Source organism: Chroicocephalus ridibundus, chromosome 4 (genome assembly GCF_963924245.1).
Source record: "Chroicocephalus ridibundus chromosome 4, bChrRid1.1, whole genome shotgun sequence".
Taxonomy (NCBI): Eukaryota; Metazoa; Chordata; class Aves; order Charadriiformes; family Laridae; genus Chroicocephalus; species Chroicocephalus ridibundus.
Window position 1 is genome coordinate 73911733 of NC_086287.1, and position 23953 is coordinate 73935685.

At 58.9% G+C, this 23953-nt stretch overlaps 2 protein-coding genes across 2 annotated transcripts; both read right to left on the reverse strand.

The window, feature by feature from the left end:
* Positions 1-1645: 1645 nt before the first annotated feature.
* On the reverse strand, positions 1646-14257 carry GOT2 (glutamic-oxaloacetic transaminase 2). The gene is made up of 10 exons (XM_063334126.1): positions 14102-14257; positions 8463-8619; positions 6827-6955; positions 6385-6444; positions 6102-6263; positions 5813-5917; positions 4743-4893; positions 4311-4476; positions 3222-3372; positions 1646-2734 (listed from the first exon to the last, which is right to left on the reverse strand). Exons 1-10 carry the CDS (start codon positions 14161-14163, stop codon positions 2612-2614), a joined length of 1266 nt encoding a protein of 421 aa, XP_063190196.1. The 5' UTR covers positions 14164-14257; the 3' UTR covers positions 1646-2611.
* A 1736-nt stretch (positions 14258-15993) lies between these two features.
* CALB2 (calbindin 2) lies at positions 15994-22798 on the reverse strand. The gene is made up of 11 exons (XM_063332288.1): positions 22663-22798; positions 19528-19604; positions 19245-19334; positions 18994-19074; positions 18122-18178; positions 17944-18021; positions 17738-17793; positions 17493-17532; positions 17325-17378; positions 17060-17131; positions 15994-16395 (listed from the first exon to the last, which is right to left on the reverse strand). Exons 1-11 carry the CDS (start codon positions 22751-22753, stop codon positions 16279-16281), a joined length of 813 nt encoding a protein of 270 aa, XP_063188358.1. The 5' UTR covers positions 22754-22798; the 3' UTR covers positions 15994-16278.
* Positions 22799-23953: the final 1155 nt, after the last annotated feature.

Sequence of the window (23953 nt, forward strand, 5' to 3'; positions counted from 1 at the left end):
TCCCCGGGAAGGGATGCTAATCCCCGGGGAGGGATGCGCATCCCCAGGGAGGGATGCCCTTCCCCAGGAAGGGATGCCCATCCCCAGGGAGGGATGCCCATCCCGAGGAAAGGATGCTCATCCCCAGGGAACCGCAGCCAGGGGCTCCCCCGGCCTCCCCCGCTTCGGGAAACCCATCCCCTCCACTCTGAACCCAGAGCGACCAATGACCGGGAGAGAAGGCAGGGCTGTGCTCCAGCTCTACTTTTATTGTAACAGAAGGGGCAGCAGAAAGGCCTAACGTGAGGTTAAAAGGGCTCTCCGCAACCTGGAGGCAGCTCTGGAGCCACGCAGAACCGGGGACCACAGCACCAGAACCCGCAGCGCCGTGGGGCAGCACCTATGGCAGCGGCAGCAGCATGGAAAGCGGTTTATTGCACACATCATGGGAGCAAGCAGAGGCTGTGGGTATCAGACGTGTAAACAATCACAGAACGGTGGGGTTGGAAGGGACCTCTGGAGATCATCTTGTAGAACCCCCTGCCAGAGCAGGGTCACCCACAGCAGGTGGCACAGGAACGCGTCCAGGTGGGTTTGGAATGTCTCCAGAGACGGAGACTCCACCACCTCTCTGGGCAGCCTGTGCCAGGGCTCTGCCACCCTCACAGGAAAGTTTTTCCTCATATTGAGATGGAATTTCCTGTGTTCCAGCTTGTGCCCATTACCCCTTCTCCTGTCCCCGGGCACCACTGAGAAGAGCCTAGACCCGTCCTCTTGCCACCCGCCCTTTGGATATTGATGAGATCCCCCCCTCAGTCTGTTCTTCTCCAGGCTAAACAGCCCCAGGTTTCCCAGCCTTTCCTCAGCAGAGAGGGGCTGCAGGACCCTCAACATCTTCGTAGCCCCCACTGGACTCTCCAGCAGTTCCCTGTTGCTCTTGAACCGGGGAACCCAGCACTGGACACAGCACTCCAGATGTGGCCTCAACAGGGCAGAGTAGAGGAGGAGGATGACCTCCCTCTATCTGCTGGCCACGCTCTTTTTAATGCGCCCTTAGTTGTTGCCCTTGAAGTGCAAAGGGTCTGTCAGAGAGCAGCAAGGGGGCTCCAGCCCTCCCTGTCCCGCACAAGCAGCTCCTCTGCACTAGATGGGCCCGTCCCAGCTCCCAGGAGAACACGGCTGCTCTGGGCAGGAATGAGAAACGAAGACTACTCTGCTAAATGCCTCGGTACGGCTGCAGAGGGGAAAGGTGCCAGCGGATGGAGAAAGCTCACACAGACCAAGATAAACCCCCCCCCGCCCAGGACCACCTAAGGAGGGACCTTTGCCTGCTGTAAACTCCTTTGTGCTCCAGTGGCCAGGCACAGGGCAGACAGCCCTTGGGAATTCATGTTCTCCCCAGTGATGCCCACGTTCAACCCCGCAGGCTTCAATTTCAGCTCCATGACACTGAGTCCCACCTGGGGCAGCCTCAGCCCACCCCCCCTCCCAGTGCTGCTGGGGCACAGGGAGCGGGGAACTACCTTCTCTCCAGGTAGGATGCTCTGGAGATGAGCGTTTCACTGGCCATACAAGATCCCCTGCGCTGGCACATCCCTGAGAGGGAACATTTGGTGCACGGAAGGAACAGGATCCAGCTGCACGATGAGAGGAGGAAGTCCCCAGCTCAACACAGCCGTGCACCACTTTATTTGGATTAAAAATCAGAGCCCAGTGAGTCACGGGGCCTCAGGGACACTCAGTTCAAAAGGACAGAATGCTTTTTGAGTCGGCAGCTCTGACTTCCCCCAGGAATCTTTCCCTCCTGTTTTCTGGTGTCAGCAGAGCAGATGAGGGACACCTCATGCGAGGGTGGACACAGCAGGGCCCACCTCTTGCCTCATGGCTGTGGGGGACACACACAGACTCTGCTGGGGGTGGTACAGGAAAGGGGAGAAGCAGAGACCAACAGAGAGCAGTTTTCAGAGGAGGTTCTTATTGGGGGTTGGGGGGGGAAAGAAACTGTTTCGCCCCAGGGCGGGGGAGTGAAGTCAGGAGAACCAGGGACACTGCCCCCCACACCATTGCCACTGTGAATTACACCTGAAAGGAGAGTCCCAGATGGAAAAGAGCAAAGCCACCAATGGAACAGATTTTAGTAGTGAGAAGTCCTCAGAGCTGGTTGTCGGAGGGCAACTTTGGTGCTGCCCAGCCCACGGGACGGAGCCTGCTGGCAGCAGGGATGGGCCGAGGATGTGGCAGGGGTGTACCTGAGCAGCCCTCCCAGCTCCCCGCCTGCCGCCTCACAAAGCCTTCTCATGGAGAAACCAGCGTGGGGAAGCCTTTGGTGCCTACGCCGGTAGGATGGCAGTGCTAAGCATTTGCTTCCTCCAGCGCGGATGGGTGCTGGGGCTGATGGACAAAGGATGGACAGCAGGGGACAAGGGCTGTGCCGAGCAGGAGCCAGCAATGATGTCCCTGCTCCACAACGCAGGGTGGTTTTCACTAGGCTTCTACAACAACTCATCTACAAGATACATTCAGCAGCGGCGTCAAGTGCTGTGGTTGGAAGTATTCTGCTTGTTTCCTTTCCCTCCCCATCTTCGACCGGTGGGGAAGGGAAGGCCACCGGCTCCAGGGCACACCTTTGTCTTTACTTTGTGACTTGATGGATGGCATGAGCCAGGTAACCTACATTGCCCGACGTAACTCCCGCCACAGAGATTCGTCCGTCCTTTGTCATATAGATGGAGAACTCCTTGGTCAGCCGCTCCACCTGGAGGGGGAAAGAGCAGAGTTCAAACCGCAGCCAACTTCTAATCTGTTAGCAGAGTGCAAATTTACCCAGTTTGCCAGAACTGAAAGGGAACTGGGAGCCAGCAGACATGGCATCCCACCACCTGCAGAGCCAGCAGTGCCACCCTGTAAACCAAGAGATGCTACTCAGCTCCGGGCAACACACGAACACTGCAGATGTTCAGCCAGGAGGGTCACCTCACTTGAGCTGACCTTTAAAGTCACCTCAGAGGGGCACCAAGCAACTCCTTCCTTTGACAGATAAGCAGGCCATGTCTGCTTTCAACCTCCACAAGCACAGCAGGGAGCAAAACAAGACATCCCCATGAGGCTCCAGCGTGGTGGGCTTGGAGGATGTTCCTCCTAGAGGAAGAGCTGCCCACAAAGGCTCATTTTGGCACCCGCAGTCAATATCTTACTGACAAGGACTGCAAACAACACCTTGAGACCACAGGAACTGCGTTTACCTGCTCAGGCTTCAGCCCAGTGAAGCAGAACATGCCGATCTGGTCAGTGATGTGCTGCCAGTTGTGGGAGGATCCCTCTTTCTTGAGGTTGGACACCAGCTGCGTCCGCATGCTGATGATCCGGTCGGCCATGCCCTTCACCTCCACGAGCCTGAGAAGCCAACCCAGGAACCATCAGAGCAGGGCTGGGACACACCAATTCCCTGCCTACCAGGAATCAACCCCCTCCACCTGGAAGAGCCTCGTACCCCAAAAACACGGGGGATGCAGATAAGCAAAGACCAGAGAGCATGAACCTGTAGCTCCAGCTGGGGAGCTGCTTCTTTCTCCCGGGATCTGAAGATGATGGCTATTTATTTATACCATGGCTGTTGGACACTACTACCAGACCATCGGCACCTCTCGCTTCCGAAAGCCACAGGTGAGTAGGAGGCCCCATGGCAGCGCTACCTAAACCTCTGATATGTCCCAGCGCAGGCAGACATGCCCTGCTCCAAGGCAAGCACAGCTAGGAGATGTCTCTGCTGGGCCCTGGATCAGGCACCAGCATCAGCCTGCCAAAGGAACGCAGCTCCCAGCGAGGCCACCGCACACTGCCAGCCTTTGTTCTGCCAGGCCAGCTGCCAGCAGGGACTCACCACCACGGGGCTGGGAGAGCAGCACAGGCTGATGCCAGGAAGCAGGCTTAAGGCACGAGGGTTACATTCCTGCGTCTCATTCACAGGGGGCTTACGCTTCCAGTTCCTCTGTGTGAGACATACTATGTGGCTACAACGCTTTTCGTCTGTCTTCTCTACTCCTTGGGTAGGCAGCTCCTGCAGCGCTCAATCCCAAGGGAGCTTTACCTCCTCCTTTACAGTGTTTTCTGCCTTGGTAACACAAGGGAAACCTGTTTGTGTCAGGCTGGATTGGTACCAGCTGATGCCAGGACACGAGCAGGGATTTCTCCAGAGGAAAGGGGTGGTGCGGGGTTGTGACTGTACCCCTGAAGCTGAGCTGCCCACGACAGCAGCAGGCAGTAAGCACAGCACAGGGCTGCCAAAGAGACCTCGCGTCTCGCTGTCGTGAGCGCCAGGGTTTCCCTCTTACCATTCCTTCCGCAGGTCAGGGGTGTTCAGGATGATAGAGGCGATGCGGGCTCCATTCAGGGGTGGGTTGGAGTACATGGGGCGGATGAGGATCTTCAGCTGCGATTCAACCCTCTTGGCTTCCTCTGCATCACTGCAGACCACCGTGAAGGCACCCGCACGCTCTCCTAAAAGAGGGAGGGGGCAATCAGGTCCCAGCCTCTGCCCTTGGATACCCAGGGCCGAGGCAGGACTTATCCAAATGCCACACAGCTTTAGCAGAGCCCTGCTCTCGACAAGGGTCTCCTTCTCGAGTGGGTTGTCTCCTGTGCCCTGATCAGTGCTGCAGGATGAACGCAGGCAGCAGAAGGACACCAACTACTAAAGCTCAGAGGCAGCAGGGTCCCTCCAGCAGCCTGGATGAAACCATTTCCACACCACCTGCCCTACTCACCATACAGCCCCATGTTCTTGGCATAGGACTGCGACAAGACGACGTTGATGCCCTGCTCGATGAAATGCCGCACAGCCCAGGCATCCCGGTTGATGTCCCCACTGGCAAAACCCTGGTAGGCCATGTCAAAGTACACGAGGAGGTTTCGTTTCTGCCAGCAAAGAGGGGAGAGAGCGTCAGAGGAGCTGAACACCCCTCCAGGGAGCACGGCAGCAGGCTGTAAAGAGCCATGCAGGCAGTTCTCCTCCACAAGTAGTACCATTCCCCTTCGTTTGCCACAGGGAAGGCAGCCCAAACCCCACAGCTACCCACCACACATCAAAACGGCAAGTCAAGACCCTCCCAGTGCATTTATGGGCTGTGCAGTCTGACCCAGGAGACACAATTGGATTCACCAGTAATAAATTATTCCATTTTGGTGTCTCCTGTATTATCAGTTTCCAGGAAAACCACCTGGGAAGTCTTTAGGCAGGTGCCAGCCCCTCCCAACGCCTCCGGGCGGATAACCCAGCCACACTGCCCCTCAGTCAAGAGATCCACAGGAATCCGGAGGCCCCAGAGGCCACTTGGATATCTACCAATTCTAAGGACACTACTATGGCCAGGCATCCTCAAGCCAAACAAATTTCACTGGCTACAGCTCAAGGGAGGAGAGGGGGCGGCAGGGAGGAAGAGAGGGATGAAGGAAGAACATGCCCCTATCTGTTTCCAGCCGAAGCTTGCAAGACGACACCGGCCACATGGAAGATCTTCTGGCATTTTTATTACACCAGCACTGGGAGCCACCTTCCAGTTATCACAGCTCACTCTGCCGACCCTGTTACTCTCCTTTCAGGTCTCCCTACCCCAGGTTCCTGGGAAGGTGCCAGCAGAAGGTCTAATGGTCAGCTAGAAGCTTTATGGGTGCGCTTGTCTGGCTCCTGTCTTCAGTACAGGAACATGACACCCATCCCGGCTTCAGGGAAGGGAGTAACCTTATAGCGCAGTGAAGACCAGACACCACCCATGAAAGCCCAGAGATGTGGTTTCCCGGGAAGCGCACAGTGCCCCTAGGACACTCTACTGCTCACCTTCACCAAAGCCGCCAACTCCTTCCATTGCTCCTGCCGGGGATCCACCCCAGTGGGGTTGTGAGCACAAGCATGCAAGAGGATGATGCTCTTCTCTGGAATTTTCTACGGAAGATGTTACAGAGAATGAATTATTAATGACATCTGAGCACTCTCCTCAGCTGTCTTGCCCTCGACAGCTTAGACACGCTCTGCAAGGCTTCTAGCCATGATTTGGTGCCTTCAGGCATCGTATTTAGGCCATCTGCCCACAGCACCTCCTTGCTTCCAGGCACGAAAGGCAACTCACGGAAATGTCATCCATGGCTCCAGAGAAGTCAAGGCTGCACGTCTTGGGGTCGTAGTAGCGGTAAGCCTGAAGCTGCATGCCAGCATCACGGAAAATGGGTGTGTGATTGCCCCAGGATGGTTTGGGTAGATACACATCGCGGCTAGACTTGAAGAACCGTTGCTGTTCAAGAGAAAGACAAAGCATTCAAAAAGGTTGAACAGATTAAAGCAGTTAGAAAACCCGAAAGATTCAGCTCCGGTCAGAAGATGTCCTTTCTTTCCCCCACTGGCCAGGGACTCACCAAAAAGTTGGCTCCGATTCGCAGAGACCCAGTCCCAGAAATACCCTGCACAGTGACGTACTGCAAGGGAAGAAACAAATACACGAATCTGAGCAGCCATGATATGACACAGGGAAGAGCCCTGTCACTACATCAGCTTTAACAGAAGCACACCTCTGCGACAGCTCACCCAAACAAGGACATGGGGCTGGAGGGGACCACGTGGGTCAGCAACTCCAGTTACAGGGCAGGGAGCTGGGACCCCTGATAAGGTCAAATCTCCTCCTCAGCAAGGGCTGTTTCACCCCAGCCTTCAGAAGAAGCAGTTAGCCTTGGGTCTGGCCAGCTTGCAACTCAGAGGCATGAGGACCCCTGCCAGTCCTTCCACTTTTGCTGGGCACTCATGTACCCACCATGCGTCAGACAGCACTGCCCGCCCCCTGCTTCCCAGCCCGCTCCTTACCCGGCCGCTCTTGAAAGCCTCACTGTTTTCACCCAGAGCCAGTTCTGCGGATGCCCGGGTGAAATCCGCCAGCCCCGCAATGGGCAAATACTCCTTGTCCATCTTCTTGGATGCTATCATGGCCTCCGCCTGGGAAGGAAGACAGACATTCAGCAAGGAAGGCATCGCCATGGAGGGGACGGTGGGCAGCTCAAGGTCGCTTCTCTTCACATTTGCTCGATTAAGAGGGGCAAAGGTTGGTTTACAGGAGCTTCCCTTCAGAGATCAGGGCTCATTCAAAGCCAGGGCAGCAGTAAACATTTCAGGTGACACTCAGCTTTTACCATAGGGCAAGGTGCCTAGCGGCCACCAGAGCCCTCGGTGGGTGCCAGCATTGGCACAACAGAGCCAGGAAACCCGGTGCCAGGGGCAAGCACCGCTTCCAGCCCGTGACAAGTCAACGCTGCTGCACAAGGACGCACGTTTCTTTGCCCAAGTAGGAACTGTCCTGCAGGAAGGCAAGACTTGACTGTTACTGAAAGGCAGAGATTGTCTCTCCATAGGGAGACATCCCAAAAGCAGGGAGGGCAGCAAGCCCTTTGCAGAGCCTCGTCATGCTGGGAGCGTTATTGAACTAGATGGAGCAGGTTAAAAAAATAATCCAGAAACCTCAGGCGATTTTGAAAGCAGCCTGTCTGAAAGCTAACTCACCCAACCCTTAGACATGGCTCCCCCCAGCTTTGCTAATCTCTACTTCTTTCAAGCAGATCTCGAATCAGAAACCAGTCCAAGTCCCTACCTAGCACAGAATCAGAGAGTGGAACCAAGAACAGCAGAGAAGGAGACACGCTGAGGAAAAAAAACAGTGACGGGGACATCGGAGTGCTCCGGGAACCCTATCTGTGCTCCCAGGGTAGTGGGACAGATTATGGCAGATTCACATACCACCAGGAAGCTGTTCCTGTGACACCACCCAGGCTCCCGGTTGTGACCCAGCTGCAATACATGCTGGCATAGGGAGAGTGAGGGCAAGGGGTGGATTTAAACCCCAAACTGATGAGAAACATGGACAACGCACCCTCCCTACGCCAAGGAGACCAGCCAGTCAATCTGTGTGCCAGCTATTTAACAGCCTATTTCTACGCTTGCAGCCCTGAAAGGCTCTGTAATCCCCTCAAGGGCAGTGTCCACATCCAGCTCCCTGGGCTGAAGTTTTAGACTGGCTTATGGAGAAACTGGTAACAACGGCTCAGCAGAATTTCTAAGACTAATCCATTAAGGGGACAATGTCAGCTCTTTCCTCCCATGTGGGCTGGCCCAGGGAACACCAGCCTATTCAAGAAACACCTTGAAGTTCCAAGGACAGCTGGGTTGGAGAGCTTGCGGAAGTCAGCAACAAATTAGATTTACCTGGATGGGAACAGGGCACATATTCCCTGTTTTATCCCCCTACTGCTTAACAACCGGTTCTGTTGTGTCTCAGAAGCATTAGTACTGCTAAGGAAGACATGCAGGAACACTGTCCTGCTCTGTTAGAGACAAAGTTTATTCTAAGGACCAACAGGCAAACCTTGCCTAGAGGCTTTCCCCTTCCCTGAACCCCCAGGGTGCCCCACAGCTGGATCCGGCCCTGCCCAGCAGCCAGCACCAGGCTCACCTTGCGAACACAGTTCAGGACGTAAGGCTTCCCGTTGTCATCCCGGTACGCCCCCACACCCAGGTTCATCTTCTTGGAGTTGGTGTCGCGCTTGAAAGCTTCTGTCACCCCCAGGATGGGGTCGGGGGGACCCATCTCCACGTGGGACCACCATGAGCTGAAAGGGAAAAAAAGAAGCTAAAAATTAGGCTTGAGAACTGGGCAAGGACGTGCACCAACATGGATAGAAAGCCTCAAAGGAAATCTAGTCTTTAAACCGCTGGAAAAGGTACAAGCAGCGCTAAGAGAATTAGCCCAGGGGAAAAAAACCCAAACAACTCCATTATGCTCCATGATTTTCACGTTGCAGAACAGGCAAAGAGCCTCGGTTCACCATGGCTGATAACAACTGACCCCGTCCAAGTCATTAATGCCTAGAAATGGCCCTGCTTGCCTTATGTGCGACACCAGAAAGGCCCCAGGACCACAAGCCTTAAACTCTTATGCTCTGGGCAAGTGCTGCCTCTTCACAGCCTACATGCGGGATCACCTAGGTTAGTCCCCTCCAGGGAACCTTGGCCAGACCCAGGCAATTGCACAAAGGATGAATATGGAACCTGTTCCAAACTCCTGGAGGGGCTTTTGTGCATGAAAATTAATCCGCTCTTCCCACAACCCTGGCTGACTCAATGCAGATATTTCCCTTCCCTGCCCTACAAACTCTGCCTCACTCGAAGAGGGAGATGTCATAGCCAAATGCTGTTTTCCTGGAAATGGCAGAGGACACTTTCTTCTCAGTGTGGCAAGCGACAAGCTCTCCCATGAAGGCTCCTTCCCTTGCAGTCAAGTAGCGTTAGGAGCTTTGCTCTCCACTCCCCAGCAGCCGCTCTGCAAACCTGCCCTTTTGGCAGGACATCCTGAAGATGGAGAGGCTCTCTTAATGTCAAGGGCAGACCAGGCCGGTGCTATAAAAAGAAACCCGTTATTCTCTCTTTGGCCACAGCCTCTGCCCAGTCCCACGTCTGGATTTGTAGACGGTGCAAGAGAAGAGGTGTGCTGGTTTTTAACTTGCCTGACAGGGAGCCACGGCTGTAACAGCCCCCTCCTGAAGGCAGGATCACTAAAGAAGAGGACTCCGCACATCTGTGAGCACTCTGATTCACAGGCGCTTACTCAGATCCCAGAGCTTGATGGGGGACAAAGCATGCAGCACAAGGTAGATTTGGTTTATCTCCTCTGGGACAGGATTCAATCTTGATTGTTAAAGGAGAAACATAGAGCGAGACGGCTCCCGCAGCTAATGCTGCTGCTCACGTGAAGATAACAAGCTTTCCCAAGCCGGGAATGCTGTCCTGGGGCTGGATCCTGCCCCAGGCAATGCAGGCAGCCTGGAGCCAGCCCCAGGACAGACAGACCTCCGGCTGCACAATGTGGTGACAGACACAGCACAGCTGAAGGCAGCAGGACGAGGCGGGTTAAGGAAGCTCAAACGCCACATGATCAGCAGAACTCACAAAATCATCTTCCTCCTCCACTCTGCCCCTGTTTTAGGGCCATTTAGACCCGGTTTAGCCACGACATAAACATACTTTGCACTAGCACGTGTATGTAGACTGAATCTCATCGGAGCCCCAAACGTCATTTGACGTCTTCAGACTTAACTGCTCTTTCCATTGGCACAGTATTTCTGAATAAAAAGCCTCACTTTCTCCTCTTGACGGGCCCTGTGAAAAAAAGGGCAGCAAACACGTACGAGGCAGAGCCACCTCAGGTAGTTTAAAAATGGAAGATGTGCTTAGCATTTTCTAGACCACTAACAAGTCTTAATTACCGCTCTGGTTAAGTACAGGATCAACACAGAAAGGAGGATGAGTCAGTTGTGCCAGCAACACACACCCTGCAGAGAGGGAGCCATGGAGGCGGGGGGGAACCAACCTGAGCAGGACGCGCCGAGGGGGCTGTCGGGGCAAAAACCAGCTGCAGGTTCAGGCAGCATCCAGTGCTGCTTCAGGAAAACCTCTCCCCAGCAATGGAGGGGCAGGGGAAGACAAAAATACACTCTGCACAGGAGCATATCTCTCCCCAGTTTACCTGGTCTAAGGTTATTTTGGTATGGAGGGCTGCAGGAGCCCAGCCATCTATTTTAAAGAGCTGCTGCTTTTAAGATGGTGACGGCACCTTCTTTCTGCGGGGCTTTTCACCAAGCGGCTTACAGTGTTTTGGGTATTTAGGTCCCGATCCTGCACACACTTAAGCAGGTCACTGGGCTCTAATAATGCTGCAATTAATGCTGATCCCGTGGGCATTTACCTAAGCTGCAGCACTCCCGAGAGTCAAGTACTTTCGTTCTGAGCCAGTCTTTCTATCGGCTTAAGGCAGCGAAGGGTAGGTTTAGGACTGATTTTCCCGTTCTCAGCCTGAAGGTTTTCAGGCGAAGGCAAAAGAAAGACTCCTCTGCCATTTCCAGGGAGACAGGAGAAAAAAGCCCAGGCTGAGTTGTCCAAACACTTCAGGATAGCCAAGAGATCGCAGAGGCAAAGCTTTCTAGACAGGGGTTTGGGAGATCTTCTAGGGATCCACGGTCACAAGTCCTAACGCACCACTACCCCTATGTTACTGTAACATCGTTGTCTCTGCACTGCGTTATATTTTATTTTGAGCTGTTAAAAGCGTCTTGAATAAAGGTCAAAGTTATAAACTGCACATCCCCTCTGCCAGGCTGGAGGTATTTCAGTGTGGAAAACGAAACGAAGGCAAGTTTAAGCTGGGGTTGAACTACCTGAGGGATACCCGATGTAGGCCAAAGAAAACATGTTCTCCAGCTATGGGACTCGAACACGGGTGGCCAAGTCGGAGTTTAGATGCCAAGCAGACCTGGTATTTAAGTAGTCTCCGTACTCTTCAGCCAGACTGGTCTTCCAAGCCGGTTCAATGCCCAGCTGCAACGCAGCGTGACAGATGGGGCGAGAAGGTAGGAAAATGCACCAGGAACTCTGCATAAACCAGCAACACCCTTCAAAAACGTAGGTGGAACTTATGGCCCGAGCTGCAGAGACCTAAGAGCATGCTCATGGCCTCAAGCCAAGCCCAGAAAGCAAGTTTTCCTGTAGGTAAGCAAGTGTTCACAAGTCCAGTCAAGGTTTCCATTGTGAAGAGGCCAATCCATGTCCCCTGAGGGACAGACACATAAGATACTGGATTTGAAACCCTCTGCCAAAGGCCCTGCAGCAGCTCTGCAAGCCAGAGCGGAGGGGCCAAAGGCGAAGCTGTCCGGATACCACAGCTAAAGCAAATATTTGCACAAGAACAATGCCAACAGGCTGCTGGCTACTACCGTCCTTTCAAGCCTAAAAATTCATTGCTCCAGTCAGCTGCGGTAAGCTTCCCACGGAGAAAAGCATTTAAAATAGCTGTCTGGTGATACATCAGAGCAGCAGACTGAGTTATCACCTGAATTAGCATTTGTTTGTCAAGGGAGCCATTTTGACCATTTCCCATCTCTTACCCTCTGTCCCGATTTCGATGCTAACAGCTCCCAGTTGCTGAAGATAAGGGACAAACAAACTGCTAATCGCTGCTTGGCATCCACACCGTGCACGTGAAAACTGAGGGCTGTGCACGAAGGCTCTTTTCTTACGCTAGGGATGGTCTGCGTCTCTTTTAGGTGACCTAGATTCAACAGGGTAATTTATGCTTTGCTGTTTAACAAACTTGAGAAAAGCAAAGCTATCGCCAGCGAGCTTGTATACCTTTCGCAGGCTCACTATAGTCCAAGGGCAGAAAACACAAGTTCTAGATGCCTGCTCCTCCTAGATGGCTGAGGAGAGCCAGAGGGCTGCCTCAGAAGAAGCAGGGGCTGGGAGCATTCATCTCACAGGGTATTGAGAGGCCATGTTGGAGAGAAGAGGATTAATCAATATCTAATAACCTTCTTTAGCTGCTGGAATGGCGAAATAAAAACCCACTGCTTTCCTGCACTGACAAGGGCAAGGAACGGTTTCTTAAAGCTTCCTGACGCGGCACAGGCCAGGAGCCAAAGGTCCCTGGAGAGCAGCAAGGCCTTGCCCAGACTCCTTTGCACGCTCTTGCTCCTTGGCCACCGGGCCACGGTGGCATCCCCCGCTAGCGCCCTGTGGCTCTCAGGTCACCTGTACTTTGTGGAGTTTTTCTGGGCTTTTCACAGGGCTCCAGTTGCACCCAGCGTCCTTCCACCCATCCTTCTGCTGGCTTCAGAGTCAGGGCAGTCCAGAGATCCCAGTGCAGAACTGGTCCTCGCTCCCGTCCCGCTCATGCCAGGTTTTGCACACCCAGAGGTAGGGCTCTAACACAGACGGCACTGCACACTGTCAGCACAGCCCCATTTCATGGGGAACGGGGCCCCTGCGGACCCGCCACACAGTGCATAATTCCCAGCCCCATTTCATGGTCCGTGGGGGTCCCTTTGGTCCCGCTACATGGTGTGTGACAGGCAGCGGGACCCCAGCCCCATTTCGCAGTGCACAGGTCCTTTGTGCCCTGTCACGGTGCATGCCCCCAGCAGCACCCCAGACCTGCTTCTGGGTGCAGAGGCTCCTTCGGCCCCATTGCCGCACCCAAGCAGCACCACACCACCAGCAGCACCCATGTCCCACCACACAGGATGCCCCCGGCCCCATTTCTTGGTTCAGACCACCAGCAGCACGCTGGCCACAGTGCAGAGGATGCTCCCGGCCCTATTGCATGGTGCAGGTGCTCCCCCCCCTCCCCGCCAGCCCCGCTGCACACCACCAGCAGCACCCCAGCCCCATTTCTCGGGGCACAGGGCCTCCAGACCCGTTTCTCAGGGTGCAGGGTCCCCAGCCCCGCTGCTCAGTGAAGAGGGTCCCCCCCCGGCTGCACTTCCTAGGACGCAGGGGCCCCAGCCGGTTTCTCAGTGCACAGGGCCCCCGCCGGGGCTCCATTTCCCCGGGCACAAGGTCCCCAGCCCCATTTCCAGGAGCTCAGGGTGCGCCCACGGCCCCACTTCCCGGGGCCCAGGACTCCCTCCCTCCCCCCCGGCCCCGCTTCCCGCGATGCAGGGACCTCAGACGGTTTTATCGAGGCACAGGTTCCCTCCGGCCCCGTTTCCCGGGGCGTAGGGCTCCCCGCGACCCCACTGCTCGGTGCACAAAGCCCCCCCGGCCCCGTTTCCCGGTGCGCAGGGTCCCCCCGCCCCAGGACCCCGCTTCTCCGGGGGCAAGGGCCCCAGACGGTTTCCCGGTGCCAAGGGCCACCCTCGACCCCGTTTCCCCGGGCACAGGGACCCCCTAGCCCCGTTTCCCGGTGCCCAGGCCCCCCCGGCCCCGTCGCTCGGTCCATGCCGGCCCCGCGCCCTCCACGGCGGTTCCTCAAGGGCAGGCTGGCGGTGGGCGCCGGGCCCCGGCGGCAGCCAATCAGAACGCAAGAAGGCGCCGCGCGCCCCCCGACCCACCGCAACCCCGAGCCAATCCCAGCGCCGTTACCATGGCAACACCCCCCTTCCCCAACGGCCGACGTCACCGGCCGCCCCTACGGGCTCCGGGCAGGGACACGCTTCCTCCCCGCAGCCCCCCGCCCCGCCCGCCTCACGGGGACACCGGGCCCGGAGGCGGGAAATTCCCCTTCCGCCAGCCCCGGGGGCCGAGCCGCCCCTCAGCCCTCACCTGGCGCGGGCGGCGGCGAAGCGCGGGGCGGCGAGGAGCCGGCGGGTCTGCAGGAGAGCCATGGCGGCGATCGGCAACCGGGGTCTGGCGAGCGGACACCTCTACGCGCTGCCGCCGGACTGACGCCCCGCCCCGCGCATGCGCCCCGCCCCGCGCCGCCTCACGGCCGCACGCGCCCCCTGGCGGACGGGAGGGCTCCCTGCAGCCGCGCCGTCCCGGGTCGTTCCGGGCCGTTCCGGGCTGTACTGGGCTGTACTAGGATATGGAGGACTCGACTGGGACGCGCTGGGCTGTACTGGGCTGTCTTGTACCAGGCTGTACTGGGCAGTATTGGGATATAGAGGACTGAGCTGCACCATGTTAGCCTGTACGGGGCCGTACTGGGCTGTACTGGCATGTGGAGGGCTCGGCTGGAACGCGGTGGATTGCACTGGGCTGTACTGGGCTGTGGAGGACTCAACTGGGATGCAGCGGGCCACACTGGGCTGTACTGGGATATGGAAGGCTCGACTCGAACGCCATGGATCGCACTGGGCTGTACAGGGCTGTACTGGGATGTGAAGGACTCAACTGGGACATGGTGGGCCGCACTGGGCTGTACTGGTCCGTCTTGTACCAGGCTGTACTGGGCCATACTGGGTTATAGAGGACTATGCTGCACCATACTAGACTGTATAGTGCTCTATAGGGCTGTACTGGGCTGTGGAGGGCTCGACTGGGACATGGTGGGCCACACTGGGCTGTACTGGGATACGGAAGGCTTGACTCAGATGCGGTGGATCACACTGGGCTGTACCAGTCCATCTTGTACCAGGCTGTAGTGGGCCATACTGGGATAGTGAGGGCTGTGCTGCACCATATTAGGCTGTACTGGGATGCAGAGGGCTTGACTGGGACATGGTGGGCCGCACTGGGCAGTACTAGGATACGGAGGGCTCAACTGAGATGCACTGGGCTGCATGGGGCTGTACTGGGACGTGGTGGGCCACACGGGGCTGTACTGGGGCATACTGGGACATAGGGGACAGTGCTGCACCATACTAGGCTGTACAGGGCTGTACTGGGGTATGGAGGCCTTGACTGGGAAGTGGTGGGCTGTACTGGGATACGAAGGACTTGACTGGGATGCTGTGGGCCACACTAGGCTGTACTGGTCCATCTTGTACCAGGCTGTACTGGGGCGTACTGGGATGTAGAGGACTGTGCTGCACCATACTAGGCTGGTGCTTCGTTGTATAGGGCTATACAGCACCGTATGGGGCCATACAGGTCTGTACAAGGTGGTATTGGGCCATACTGGGCTGTACTGGGCTATACTGGGTTGTACTTGGCCATATGGAGGCATACAGGGCTGTATTGGGCCATACTGGGCTATACAGGGTTGTACTGGTCTGTACGTAGCCATTTAGGACTGCATTGAGCCATACTGGGCTGTACAGGGTTGTGCTGAACCATACTGGGCCATATAGGACTGTATTGCGCCATACTGGGATGTATAGGGTTGTCCGGGGCCAGATTGGGCTGTACAGGATTGTACTGGGCCATACTGGATTATACTAGGCTGTACATGGCCATATAGGACTGCACTGCACGATACTGGTCTGTACTGAGCCATACTGGGCTGTATAGGGCTGTACTGGGCCATACTAGGCTGTACTTGGCCATACAGGACCCTACTGCGTTATTCTGGGCTATACAGGGCTGAACTGGGCCATACTGGGCAGTAGAGGGGCTGTCCCCCCCCCCCCCCCCCCATACCCCCCACCCACGCCTGCACCCTGTTCCCACCAACACCCGTGGCAGGGGCGGGGGGCTCATCTTGAAGCCAGCACCTCCAGGGAGTCACTGGGAGTAACTGGGAGTAACTGGGAGGGCCTCCGGTCTAGCAGTACTCCACTTTATTTGTAAACTCTTCTTTGGTAAACGATAAAAACTCAAGACTAAATGAACGAAAATGAACACCCCCCCAAAAAAAAATTATATATAATTAAACCAACCAGGCGGATGGGGGCAAAAAAAATAAAGAGTTTTTCCCCCCAAAGTGGGATTTTAACCATCTACAGCAAACTCAAGAGCTGCTGGGGGGGCAGCTGGGTGCTCCAGCAGTTGGGTGCTCCCCCGTTGTGCTCGTTTTTGGGGAGGAAGAGGCGGAAACGTTGGGCACGGGAGGGGGGGTCCTACATGGGGGGCTCGTTGCAGAGAACGATCTCCAGTTCCTTGCGGTAGAGTTTGCCCCCGTCGGAGAGGTTCATGATGCTCTTCCTGTAGTTGGTGAGCTGCTGGATGTTCATCTCCTGCAAGGAATGGGGTGGGGGGGGTGGGGGGGGGCTGGGAACCCCGTTTCTCCCTGGGGGGGACCCCCAAGCTGGGACATCCCCCTGCAGCTCCCCCCATGGGGACACAGGGTTGGCATCTGGACCAGCATGTCTCCTGGTCCCCATGGAGCAGGGACACAGGGGGTGGAAGATGCTGCTGGGAGAGGGGAGGAGGCATGGGGGGGGGCTGGGGGGATCTAGGGGGGGCTGAATACCCCATTTCTCCCTAGGGGGCACCCCCAGGCTAGGACACCCCCCCACCAGCTCTCCCATGGGGACATCTGGACCAGCATCTCTCCTGGTCCCCAGGACAATGGGGCCATGTAGGGTGGAGGATGCTGCTGGGAGAGGGAAGGAGGCATGGGGGGGCCTGGAGGGGGCTAGGTACCCCATTTCATCCTGGGGGGTACCCCCAGGCTGGGTTCCCCCCTGTCCCAGCTCCCCCATGGGGACACAGGGTTGGCATCTGGACCAGCATCTCCCCTGGTCCCCAGGACAAGGGGGACATGTAGGGTGGAGGATGCTGCTGGGAGAGAGGAGGAGGCATCGGGGGGGGGGTGGGGTGGGGGGGAGGGGGAGGCCAGGGTGGGGGGGGAGGCCCAGGCTCCGTCCCCCCCCGCCTGCCCTTCTCTTCCCCACTTACTTTCTTATTCTTCTCGTACAGGTCTTTCAAAAGCGCGTCCAGCTCGTTCTCGTCAATGAAGCCGCTTCCATCCTGGATAATGAGGAGGCACATCCGCAGGGGAGGAAGGACAAGAGCCAGGGCACCCCCCCGATCTGACTCCAGCGCCCCCAGAGCCAGACCAGGGCGGGGAACTGACCCAACCAAAACCAGGTAGTTTGGGATTTGGGCTTTTTTTGGGGGAGTTGTATTTATTTGGGGCAGTTTCTGTGCCGCGGCTCCCTACCTTGTCGTAGAAGGTGAAGATGGCGTTGAACTCCTCGGAGGACAGCTTCATCCCCTAGGCAGGGCAAGGGACACCACCGCGTGAGGGAGGGGACAGAGCCAGGCAACAGGAATGTTTTGCTTTTGGTTTCGGTTTTTTTTTTTTTATAAATTATAATTTTTGTTTTACCTGAAACTTCAGAAGGAAGTTTTCTTGCACAGGCAAAAGTCTGGAAAAAGAGAAGGGCAGGGATGAGCGGGAAGCAGCTGGGAAAAGACACTTTTTTTTTTTTTTTAATTCAAAAATGACTTTTTGCTCAGAAAGAAAAGCAAATTAAAGAGGAAAACAGTTTTTCTCGGAAGCTGGAGCAGACTCTTCCCAGACGGGAGCGTTTCGGGTTGTCTTGTCCCCCTCCTCGCCACCCGTGTCCTTACCGGGACATCTCCGAGAGGCCCAGCTTCCCATCGCCGTTCATGTCGAACATCCGCAGCTGCGGGGACACAAGCGGCACCCGGTCACCCATTGCCTCCTCCTCCCTCCCACCCGCCAGGGGGTGGCAGGACCCCCTGGGAAGGGGACATGTCCTGCCCTGGGGGGGGGGGTAGACCATGGTCCCCCAGGACCCGGAGGTCCCACTTACGATGGTCTGCGTGTACTCCTGCAGCTTGGGCTCGTCGTAGGGCCGGTTCGCCTTCTTCAGCAGGTCCGACAAGAAGCCCTGGAAGGAGAGGGCATGGCTGGGCTGTCCCCGTGTCCCCGGTGGGGACGTCCCACCCTTGGGGGACCTGTCCCAGCCCACCCCTGTGCCTGTCACCCACCTTGAGCTCGTTGGCTTCGATGTAGCCGCTGCGGTCCGTGTCGTACCTGCGCCAAGCCTGCAAAGCAGCCCACCCACATTAGCGTGGGCTGGCACCCCCCATCCCCTCCACCGACACGCGTGTGTCCCCATGTCCCCCTGCCCGCAGCATTCCCCAGCCCCCTCCCCAGCTCCGATCCCGGCTCATGGTGGCCCCAGCGGTGCCACCCGCTGTCCCTTGGGGCTGGATGCTTTTGTTCAGCCCCGTGCCAGGAGTTCAAGCGCCATTTTCCTCACCCCGCCATGCAAGGCCAGGCTTTAATATTTAATTACCTCCCCCAATTAAACAATAGCACCCACTTACCCCCACCTCATGCCACGGGGCGCTCATCTTTCAGCCATCGCCTCCACCTTGGTTTAATTTTCCAAGCGCAAGCTCTGTCCCCCCCTCCCCTGGGATGCTGCACGTCCCCCTCCACCCCCAGACGCGTTTCGGTCCCCATCGGCGATTTGTCCCCCCCGCCGTGGATGGGTTTCACCCCGTTCAAGGGCACGGTGAGGTTTTGGGGTGGCATCTGCTTCAGCACATCCCTCAAACGCCCCCCCTGGATGGGGGAATTTACAGAAATGGCTCCAAATCCCCGCAGCTCACCTCGCCTGGAGACCGGGACGAGGTGCCCGAGGAGCGCTGAGGACTGGGAAAACTCACCACGCTCCCGCTCTCCCCCACCAACCCCAGCACCAGCCACACCAGGACGTCCCACCTCGCTTCTTTCCCGATGCCGAGGCAAAGCCAAGAGTTTGGGGGAGACCTGAGGCGGGGGTTTGGGCAATGCCAGCTCCCAGTTGTTTCTCCGGGGTGGAGCCAGGCACTGGGGACCGAATCCTGCTCACCTCCATGAACTCCGAGCTGGAGCCCACGTGCTGGCGGAAACACAGCAGGAAATTCTCCTCCGTGGGCAGGATCTGGGCCAGCTGCGGGGAACACGAGCATCAGGGGGGAACACGAGCCTCCCGGGGCGGGGGAGGACCTCGAACATCCCGAGAGGAAGCACCTTGAGCATCCCGGGGGAGGGGGAACCAGGAGCATCCCAGGGGGAGGACCACGAGCAATCCCGGGTGTCCGCGGGGCCAGCACCACTCACCTCCGCCATCTCGATTTTGCCATCTGCGTTTTTATCGTACTTGTGCATGAACTCCTTCATCTTGTCACCCAAGTTGTCATTCTTGGAGTCCTGCCGGCAAGGAGAGGGGATGGAACCATATACCCCCCCTCCCCGTACCAGTGCACCCCCCCCCCCACTTCCCTCCCGGAGGCGCCCTGGTCCCGCTCGCTCGTCGGTGCCATTCCCAACGCTGATATGGGCCTGAACCCTCGGGCAGGAGGGAATGGGCGAAGGAAGGAGCAAAACCAGGAGAGGCCCTTACCACACCCGCCCCCTTCCTCGCGCTTTCCAGCTCCTGGAAGAAGTTTTCCAGCTCTTTGCCTTCGATGTAGCCATTTCCTGGGGAAGGAAAAAATGCCATTAAACCCCCCACCCCCGTCTCAGAGGGCGGGATGCTCCCCGGGATGCAGCGCTTGTCGCCCTCCGCATGGGGACACGGCTCCCAGGCGACCGTGGCAGCAAAGAAATGCCAATGAGTGTTACGCAAACCCGAATTTGCGGAGAGCCGGAGCCCCCCTCCGTGTTGTCGCAGGGGGCTTTGTCCCCATCCCCGTCGCAGGGGACTTTGTCCCCGTCCCGGTGTTTGCCGCATTTTCAGCATCTGATGCTGTAACCGGGTGGTTTAATTCAATCTCTCCTTCCTGAGCATCCCCTAACCAGGGCTGCGACCGCTGCAGGGGGCCAGCCAGGGCAAACAGGGAACAGGGACATGGCCCCCGGCACAGCATCACCCCCCCGGGCTGGGGTCAGCCCCCCAGGCAGGTCTCCCGAGGTGGCCAGGGGCTCAGGAAAGTCCCTGTCCCACGTGCCGTCCCCCCCCCGGCCCTCGCTGCTGATATCTGTGCCGAGATGTGGGTCCTACGGAACCCAGGGTATCCACAGCTCTTCCCTGCTCACGGGATGCTCGGCGGCAGGACCCACGGCTCAGCCAGGACCCCACCAGCCATCGCTCCCTCCGCAGTGGCCCTTGGTGGCTTCGAGGAGGCGACCGGCTGCAGGGGACCGCAGTGAGGACATCAGCTCCTCAGCCCTGCCACCACCCTGATAGAAATCCTCCCTCCTGCCAACATCTGGGCACAGCTGGGGAACGCAGCCCCCAGGGAGCTTCCTCACGGGCATCCCCCCCAAACCCCCTCCCCATTTCAGCCTCTGGAGGCTCGGAGCACAGCGCCCTGCTCTGTGCCACCTCCGGCAGCATCACCCCTGGGCTCCCCGGCAGCGTCTCCTCCCCGCTACGAGGCAGAGGCTGGGAATAACCCATCCACATCCCAGCTGGAAGCGCCCGGGAAAGTCCCAGGGCACCTTCCTCATTGATGGCCCCATCCCAAGGGAGGAGCAGCATCTCTGCCCCCCCACGGGGGGCTCGGGCGATGGCGGGGGTGCGGGTGTGAACCGCCGAGGGACTTGGTTTTCCACTCCCTTTCCCAGGGGCTTTGATTTGGCGGGCGCGGGAGAGCTCCAAGCTCCTTTGAATTCAGTTGGAAAAAAAACCCAAACATCATCAAGAGTTTTGAGCCAGGAAAAAGAATAACGCCAAGAAAAGGCCGGTCGCTTGGTTTTCCCCAAGCGGCAGCTTGGACAGGTCTGATCCGTGTCCGCAGCGCGGCGGGGTGCGGAGCAGCATGGAAAATCCCCTCCGGAGAGACACGGCTGGTCCGTGCAGCTGCACCTCGGAGCCTCCCTGCACTGTGGAGCCACGGGACAACCGTGGCTGGCAAAGCGAGGATGTCAAAGACACCCAAGGGGACATCTCTGGGGCCCGAGGAGCCGTAAGGGGGAGTGGGTGAAAGCCCCGTCGGGGGGGTGTAAGCACAGAGAAGAGCTTGGGTGAGACAGCCCCGTCTGGGTCCCTCCATCGCCCCGTGGCCCCGTCTGTGTCCCTCCATCGCCCCGCGCCCATCGGCCGAGCACCGTCCTCATCAAGGCCACCATCTGCCCCGCCGTCCGAGCCCCTCCTTGGCTGGGCGCCTGCCGTGCCGCAGCCTTGCCCTGCCCGGGGGCGGCGGGCCAAACTGGATCCCTGCCTGCCTCGGTGTTTGGGAGATGACGGAGCGCATCCAAGGGCGCAGCGGGACGCGCTGCCGGAATGCAGTTGGATGCCCACGGCAGGAGCTGCCTACTCCCGCCGGGGTGCCACCGTCCCACCTTCCCCAGCCCCTCAGCTGCTCCGGCGCTAGCTCCAGCGGTCACCGGGAAAGCCGTGCCTGTGTCCCACAGGGCTGCAGGAGGGGACCCGATGGCACGGGCAGGAGGGCACCCAGCGCTGGCAGAGCTTTGGCTCCAGCAGCACAGCTGGGGACACTGCGTGACACAGTTCCCAGGAGGGTTTTGGTGCCCAAACCTCCCCTGGGGGACAGGAGACCCGGGGAAGGACAGGAGCTTTCCCCTGGGCTGCTGTCCCCCGTGGGCTGAGCCTCCTTCTCTGCACCACGGCGCTGAAATAAACTATTTTCCCACCAAAATGATGCTGTTTTTTTGCATTCCCTCCCCCCGCACCCTTTTTGGGGCTGGACGTAATAGGGAGCAGGGGTGGCATGCCCAGCTGTGGCTCTGTGGGGAGGTGACATCCCCATTGGGGACACAGCTGCTGCCACAGCATCCCCGAGGAGAGGTTTTAGGGGGCTAGGGAGCAGGCGGGGGGGGATGGAGGGGGGGGCCCTTCCTCACCCCCGCTCTGGGCAAGGGACACCCCCTTCTGTCACCCCTCCACCTCCAGGGCAAGGGGGTGGCCCTGGGGGCCAGGCTGGTGGCAACGAGACAACACCTCCAGGCAGCCCAGGTGCCAAGGATGGGCCACCGTGGAGGCAGGGGGGGACGGAGGGGGCTGATGGTGGGCACTGGGCAAGGGTTTCTCGGGGCGGGGGGACCACACCGGGGAGGGCAGGACCCCCCGGCCAGCACCCAGAGGTGACACCAGCCCTGAGCGACCCTCGTGGGGGGGAACCAACGAAGGAGACGCGGGGGTCAACATCCCAGAGGCTGGGGAGGGGGGTCCTGGGCGGCGGGGGGGGGGGGGGGGGCAGTGCTGGATGCTTCCCATCCTTTCCCGACGGGGAGGTCCTGGAGGGGAGGGGGCGATCGTCCCCTCGATCCTGGAGCTCCCCCCGACGGGGCTCTCCATCATCCCGGGGCTCTCCATCATCCCGGGGGGCTCTCCATCGCCCCGGGGCGGGGGGGGGGGGGTCTCCATCACCCCCGGGCTGCGGTGGCGGAGGCTCTACCTCCTCCTCCGGGCTCCCCTCGACGGGATGTGCGGGGACTCTCCACGGTCGTCGTCCCCCCCCTCCCGCCCCACGCTCCCGGGGATGCTCAGCCCGGTGCCCTCCCCGCCGGTTTCGGGACGGGTGTGCGTGTGCGTGTGCGTGTCACGGCGGGTCCCCCGCGCCCCGGGACTGACCGTCCGCGTCGAAGTGTCGCCAGACGTCGAGGAACTGGGAGGCGGTGAGCTCGGCCAGGTGGAGGTGCGGGGCCTGCTGCGGGCCGGCCATCTCCCGCTGCCGCCGCCGCCGCCGCTGCCACCGCCGCCCGCCTGCCGCCGCCTTTTATACCCGCCGCCGCCGGCGCCCCACCCCCCGCCGCCGCCAGGGGGCGCCCCTGCCCCGGGACACCGGGCGGGCAGCGGTGTTGGGGGGGGGGCGGGCAGCGGGACACAGGCCCCGCCCTGGCGGGAGGGGGGACGGGACAGGGACATGGGGACACCCGGACACCAGCACCGCCACTGGGGAGGGCACCGGGACACCGGGACATGGGAACATCGGGGCCGGCGGGGGCAGCACTGAGCACTGCGGGGGGCAGCTCGCACCACTTGTCCCTGTCTTGTCATCTACCCCTGCCCTATGTCACTTACCCCTGGTCTACGTCACCTGCCCTGCTTGATGCCACCTTCCCCTGCCCCATCACCTCCCCCTGCCCTATGTCACCTGCCCTGCACGATGTCACCTCCCCCTGCCCCGTGCCACCTACCCTTGCCCTATGTCACCCCCCTGGCCCCTTGTCACCTCCCCCTGCCCTATGTCACCTGCCCTGCACGATGTCACCTACCCCTGCCCTATGTCCCCTACCCCTGCCCCGTGCCACCTACCTTTGCCCTATGTCACCCCCCTGGCCCCTTGTCACCTACCCCTGCCCCATGCCACCTACCCTTGCCCTATGTCACCTGCCCTGCACGATGTCATTTGCCCCTGCCCCATGACACCTTCCCCTGCCCCAGGTCATCTACCTCTGCCCTGTGCCACCTACCCCTGCCCCATCACCTATCCCTGTCCTATGTCACCTACCCCTGTCCTGTGCCACCTACCCCTGCCCCATCCCACCTACCCCTGCCCTATGTCACCTACCCCTGCCCCATGTCATCTACTGCTGCCCCTTGCCACCTTCCCTTGCCCCGTGTCACTTACCCTGTGTCACCTACCCCTGCCCTGTGCCACCCCCTGCCCCTTGTCACCTACCCCTGTCCTGACACTTAGCCCTGCCTTGTCCCCCTGCCACCTCCTCCTGCCTGTCACTCCATCCCTTCCGCGAGTCCCTGCATCCCTTCCTGTGCCACCCAGCCCTCGTCTACATCACCCAGCCCCACTGTCACTGCGTCTGTGCATCTTGTCACTGTCCCCCTGCCTCGCTGGGCTTCTGATGGCAGCTCATGACTTGCTGTTCTCGGCAGGAGGAGCAGGACGGAGGCAGCCCCAGTG

Bases quoted from the DNA above. Each gene is read 5' to 3' on its own strand.
- GOT2 (XM_063334126.1), bottom strand. From the start codon at position 14,163: ATGGCTCTCCTGCAGACCCGCCGGCTCCTCGCCGCCCCGCGCTTCGCC. The intron at 6,956-8,462 runs GTGAGCCTGGTG...CTTCCTTCCCAG, and splicing joins TCCTGAACTGTGTTCGCAAG to GCGGAGGCCATGATAGCATC. The intron at 2,735-3,221 runs GTAAACGCAGTT...TTCCCCCTCCAG, and splicing joins CTGGGCTGAAGCCTGAGCAG to GTGGAGCGGCTGACCAAGGA.
- CALB2 (XM_063332288.1), bottom strand. From the start codon at position 22,753: ATGGCCGGCCCGCAGCAGGCCCCGCACCTCCACCTGGCCGAGCTCACC. The intron at 17,132-17,324 runs GTAGGGAGCCGC...CTCATTATCCAG, and splicing joins TCTTCACCTTCTACGACAAG to GATGGAAGCGGCTTCATTGA. The intron at 16,396-17,059 runs GTAAGTGGGGAA...CATTCCTTGCAG, and splicing joins TGTACGAGAAGAATAAGAAA to GAGATGAACATCCAGCAGCT.